This window comes from Panthera tigris, chromosome A2 (assembly GCF_018350195.1).
Source record: "Panthera tigris isolate Pti1 chromosome A2, P.tigris_Pti1_mat1.1, whole genome shotgun sequence".
Taxonomy (NCBI): Eukaryota; Metazoa; Chordata; class Mammalia; order Carnivora; family Felidae; genus Panthera; species Panthera tigris.
In genome coordinates, this window is record NC_056661.1 from 152,688,721 (window position 1) to 152,693,984 (window position 5,264).

The 5,264-nt window shown below is 41.9% G+C and overlaps 1 protein-coding gene and 1 non-coding gene across 2 annotated transcripts; both read left to right on the plus strand.

Annotated features, from left to right (window-relative positions):
* The first annotated feature begins 636 nt into the window (after positions 1–636).
* On the plus strand, positions 637–709 carry TRNAR-CCU. Its single transcript has one exon. It is a non-coding gene; the product is annotated as a tRNA-Arg (tRNA).
* A 462-nt stretch (positions 710–1,171) lies between these two features.
* FMC1 (formation of mitochondrial complex V assembly factor 1 homolog) lies at positions 1,172–4,994 on the plus strand. The gene is made up of 2 exons (XM_007082631.3): positions 1,172–1,459; positions 4,706–4,994. Exons 1-2 carry the CDS (start codon positions 1,316–1,318, stop codon positions 4,907–4,909), a joined length of 348 nt encoding a protein of 115 aa, XP_007082693.1. The 5' UTR covers positions 1,172–1,315; the 3' UTR covers positions 4,910–4,994.
* The last annotated feature ends 270 nt before the right edge of the window (positions 4,995–5,264 follow it).

Sequence of the window (5,264 nt, forward strand, 5' to 3'; positions counted from 1 at the left end):
GAATCAGAAAAAGAACTACTAATTATTTCTAATTAACTAATTCCTAGCGAATTAAATAATAAATTCCCGCTGTCCTACATTTATCTCTGACGGGGCAATTCAGAAGGTAAGCTACACATTCACAACTCGCCAATGCCTCTGCGGAAACGGCCTCACCCCTACAACCGGAAACAGAAAGTGACCGCTGCGGACGCCACCTAACGGCGTGTTGGAGCCAAGCTAAGTGGGAAAGCCGCACCACCGGAAGGGGCCGGCTGTTTCCGGTAAAAATCCGACTCAGCCGCAACTCAGAGGGCGAGTCTCCGAGATTCGGCCAATGTGCCCCGAGCGCTCGGCTCCGCGACATCGTATGCCCGCTTTTGCGCAGGCGCGGGGTTACCGGGCAGGCAAACGCGTACGCAAAACCGTGCGCGCGCCCGTCCTCCGTCCGGCGCATCGGTGCTGATTCGAGGGTAAAGCCTTTGGAGCTGGAACGCGGACTCTTGTTCTCTGAACTACAACTCCCAGCATGCCTCACAACTCATAGTGGTACTAGGTGTGGTTTCTCAGGATAGGTTAAAAGGAGACCTAAGTGACGATGACGTACCAAAGAGGAAAAAAAATTGAATACGTTGCTGCAGCGCCTCGCTCACAGAAGCCCCAGTGGCCTAATGGATAAGGCATTGGCCTCCTAAGCCAGGGATTGTGGGTTCGAGTCCCATCTGGGGTGGTGAGACTTTTGCCTTGAAAAGGATTTTTGCTATTCTTAAAGAACTATACCGAAATATGCTAACTTAATTTTACCTTTTAAAATGGGAAGTATACGTGTCGTTTTCCTAAGTGTTGGGCTACTGCTTGAGAGAATAAGCATATTCCATTTCCTTCTTCTGAGCCACCACAGTGCCGTAAGATTTCTGGAAAGTCAGTGCTCTGAATTCTGATATCCCCTCTGGGTATCTTTCGTGTTGTATTTCAAATCAACATCCATTCCCACCAGGCCCACTTATTCTCGAGACTCCGCGGTCAGTTAATGACGTCTTACATGACGCGGTCACCAAAGACCCTCCTTTCCCCTAGCCCGGCCTTTCTCGGTGTTTCTTAAGGACCTGCGAGTCAGTTACACTCGGCTTTCGTTTGCTTCTGTCTTAACTCCTTGAGGGCGCCTCTCGGCGTTTGATTAGTAAAGCTGTGCGGAGAAGGGAAGTGAGACATTCCACTACTCGGCGATCGAAGGGGGGACCCGGCAGTGTGGGTCCGACCGTACCATTAAGCAGCTGGGCGGGGGTGAGGGAGTTAGAGGGGCGTAGGGCGCCATTGGGCACCACGCTCCGAGGACATGAAAATGGCGGCCTTAGGGTCGCCGGCACGCACTTTACGAGGCCTTCTACGGGAGTTGCGCTACATGAACGCGGCCACTGGCCGACCCTATCGCGACACTGCAGCCTATAGGTACCTCGTGAAGGCTTTCCGTGCGCATCGGGTACGGAAGCCCGTGTCCGGGTGCTCCAGCGGCCGTTCCCTGAGGAAGGAAGGGGGAAGGGGGGGAGATCTAGCTGGGGGGTAGGGAGCGTCTGGCCTCAGCCCCTGCGTTTCTGAAACCGGCCCTCCCACCCAGCCCTGGTTCTGGCCAAGCTTACCCAGGCCCTAGTCCTTGGTCTATGGCCTAAGCCCGGGGACTAACCAAGGAGCGGGGATTTCATTGGCTGGTCTTTTGCAGGTGCAGAGGACAAAGTCAGAGCCATGGGAAGTGGAGGGGATGGGGCGGGGGTTGGTAAAGGAGAGATGCACTTGATGGAGAGTGTAGGGTCACTAGCTGCAGCATCTATCAACCACTCTCCTCATCCTTCCCATGGTAGTTATTCTAAAAACCATTTTTTGAGGCGGAAAGTAACTGTAATAAGATGAGGAATATTAAGAATTTGGCGGGAACCGTGTTTCACTTATGTTGTATTTCATTCCCCATTTAAAGGAAATGGTGCCTGTGGAGCTGAACTAGAGATCTGTAATGACATTGCGCTATCACAACATTAATGTGATATCTGACCAGATATATTTTTTCCTTCTGTAGCAGATAAATATGAACATATGGGAAGCCATCCTTGGGAAATTCCTTTGTGAACTCCACACTCCATATTCCCGTTAGGCAAGATCGGGTGGAAGATGTTTTATTTTTCAAATGGGGCAACTGAGGCTCAGGGACCCCGTGCAAGGACTTGTATAGAACTAGAAGCTAGGTTCCCAAATAATCGGTCTTCCATTTAATAGCTGTCTTTAGAGTTACGGATTGGGCTTTGAAGGAAGTTGCAAGCTATCTCCAAAATGGTACGTTGGAGAGTCATCTTGGGCTTTAGGGTAGGAAACTGTCTTTTGAGCAATGTGGGAAAAAGGAGAACCAGGATCCTGTTGAATCTTTAAGCTATGGAAGTTAGAATGCATTATGTTGGAACTAAAATTCAAACATTTTTATCTTTTTATCAAGATATATATATATATATATATCAAGAGATATATATATCAAGAGATATATATATATCAAGAGATATATATATATCAAGAGATATATATATCAAGAGATATATATATATATCAAGAGATATATATATATATCAAGAGATATATATATATATCAAGAGATATATATATATATCAAGAGATATATATATATCTCAAGAGATATATATATATCAAGAGATATATATATATCAAGAGATATATATATATATATCAAGAGATATATATATATATCAAGAGATATATATATATCAAGAGATATATACATATAAAATTTTATCAAGTAAGCTCTATACCCAACGTGGGGCTAAAATTCAAAAACTTTTTAAAGGCCACAGTGTTAGGGACTTCTAGGAACTTGGCTAAAATGATGAATCAGATGCACACGGGTCCTGTCTTTTAAGAAGTTTACGAAGAACCCTACAACAAAGCACTTGGAATAAGAAAGTGCTAAGAGCATAAACAGGAGGTCCTTGTATAAAGAAGGATTTCAGGAGGAAATTAAGCAGGATTTCAGGAGGAAACTAAGCAGGGACCTGATGTGTGAATTGGAGTTTGCAAGCAAATGGGGGTTGGGGAAGATGAGGTCCAGGTTGAGAAGCTGCACAACTGAAAAGCCCAGAGGTGAGAACAGACATTTGACACTGGTTGAGGCTTAAGGTGTGGTAGGTGAAGTAGAAGTTGTGGTAGGCAGGAACTTATTAAACTTCATTGTAAATGTAATGGAAGGTCATTCTAAGATTTTTAAGATGACATGATTATAGCTGTACCACCTTATGGGGGCATTATTGCTCTTAAGAGAGGCTCTCAAATTTTGTGTAAATTCATGTTACAAGTTTCAGAAACACAGCAAGGATATGGGGAATGGTTTGTTTCCTGCTGGCTCAGAGCTAGCTCAATAACCATCTATGCCCATTTTCTTAACTGAAGGGGTTCAGTTAGGGAGGAACCTCTGCCTTCCCCTTAGAGAAAAAAAAAATTTTTTTTTCATTTGATTTCATTTGGTCTCTTGTGATTCATATACTGTTTATATATTGCTGACCCTTCTGTCCTGACTCATGATTCAGGCTTAGCTGAATCATGGCCTACACTAACAGAATTCTTGTTTCCAATCTATCAGTTTTGGTGTTTATTATAGAAATGGATGTTAACCTTTTTTAAAAGTTTGACATTGGTGTTAGTCATTCACAAATTTTTACTTATAAAAAGTTAACTGATTAAAGCAGATAGTTCTTTTTTTGAGCAGCTTATGAGTGTTATTTTCACATATGTGATCTGCAGATCTTTTTTTGTATGTGTGATGTGCAGATCTTAAACCACACTTTCTAGTTTTCAGATTCCAACTCTACATATTCAAGTAAAGAAAGGTCAAAGGGGTTGACATAGGCATTGGTACACAGAGGTTAATATACATTTAGAGAAACACGGGGCTCCTTAAGTATTTTAAGCTATGTACACATCTCTGTCTCACCTTTTCTTCCTTTTCTCACAACTTCAGAACGCAAAGTTAGTCAAATAAAGGACAGTGTACTAAATCTGGGAATTAATTGTGATGAAGAAAAAACAAGTTTGGAATTATTGGCGACTTGTGAATGGATATCATTTCTAGCTACTTAACAGTTATCAGAATATGGGTTTTTCAGATGGATAAGTAAATTATAATGAATAGATGCATATTAATTTTATATATAAAGGCTTCATTTTGTTACGTTGAGGACAAAGCTATTATTTTTCAGACAAAATGGTTTTACTTTTCATTGAAATGATAATCATATACCACCTTGACCAAAGTCAGAAATATAAAAATCAGACTCATTTGTTTGAAGGGGAGAAAGTTCTATACACCTTAGGCGACATTAATGATTATAGTTTCCTATCTCTGCCAGTAACCAACTATTGAGCCCCTCTGGGCTTTAGTTTCCTCATTTGTAAAACAAGAGTGTTGAAATGACTTTTTCAGTTATTAAAATATGAGGACACTCAATGAAACTCCTCTGTGAAACTCCTTGTAAACTTCCTCTTCAGTTAATTAGAGGTCAGGTTCCCTAATCAACAATTAGAGTGTCTCTACATATGTAATTAGTATACACATACGCATGTTTATATTTCCTCTGTGCAGTTTACTTCCATTCTAGAGAATGCTTATTAGATCTCTCTGGCTCTGTATCTGTAGCTGGGCTGTTTAATAAAGTATGTGACCTTGCTGCTTCTCCAGGTTACCAGTGAGAAGTTGTGCAGAGCCCAACATGAGCTTCATTTCCAAGCTGCCACCTATCTCTGCCTCCTACGCAGCATTCGAGAACATGTGACCCTTCATCAGGAATTTCATGGCAAGGGTGAGCGCTCAGTGGAGGAGTCTGCTGGCTTGGTGGGTCTCAAGTTGCCCCAGCAACCTGGAGGGAAGGGCTGGGAGCCATGAGAATGGAGAGATTCCTTGGATGCTGCCTTCATACAAGAACTTAATCATTTCTATGTATTTATCATTAAATTTGTTTCTAAGTGTAGGGTTTTTCTCTGTAATTTTGTCAACTGAGTGTTTCTTAGGTTTTATTCTTACTCAGTGAATTTACTGAACTTCTTACATTAGGCTGATTGATGCTCTTCATTTTTTAAAAACTTTATTATTTTTATTTTTAAAGTATACAAACCTATTGTGTTAAGTAATTCAAATGGTATAGAATATAAAATAAAAGCCTCCTTTTCTTTTCCCTTGTCCCTCCCCTCTCCCATCCCTGTTAACTGGTGAGAAATGTTGCTAACAGTTTGGTGTGTGT

Coding starts and splice junctions, on each gene's coding strand:
- FMC1 (XM_007082631.3), top strand. CDS start 1,316: ATGAAAATGGCGGCCTTAGGGTCGCCGGCACGCACTTTACGAGGCCTT. Junction 1,460..4,705: donor AGGCTTTCCGTGCGCATCGG/GTACGGAAGCCC, acceptor CTGCTTCTCCAG/GTTACCAGTGAGAAGTTGTG.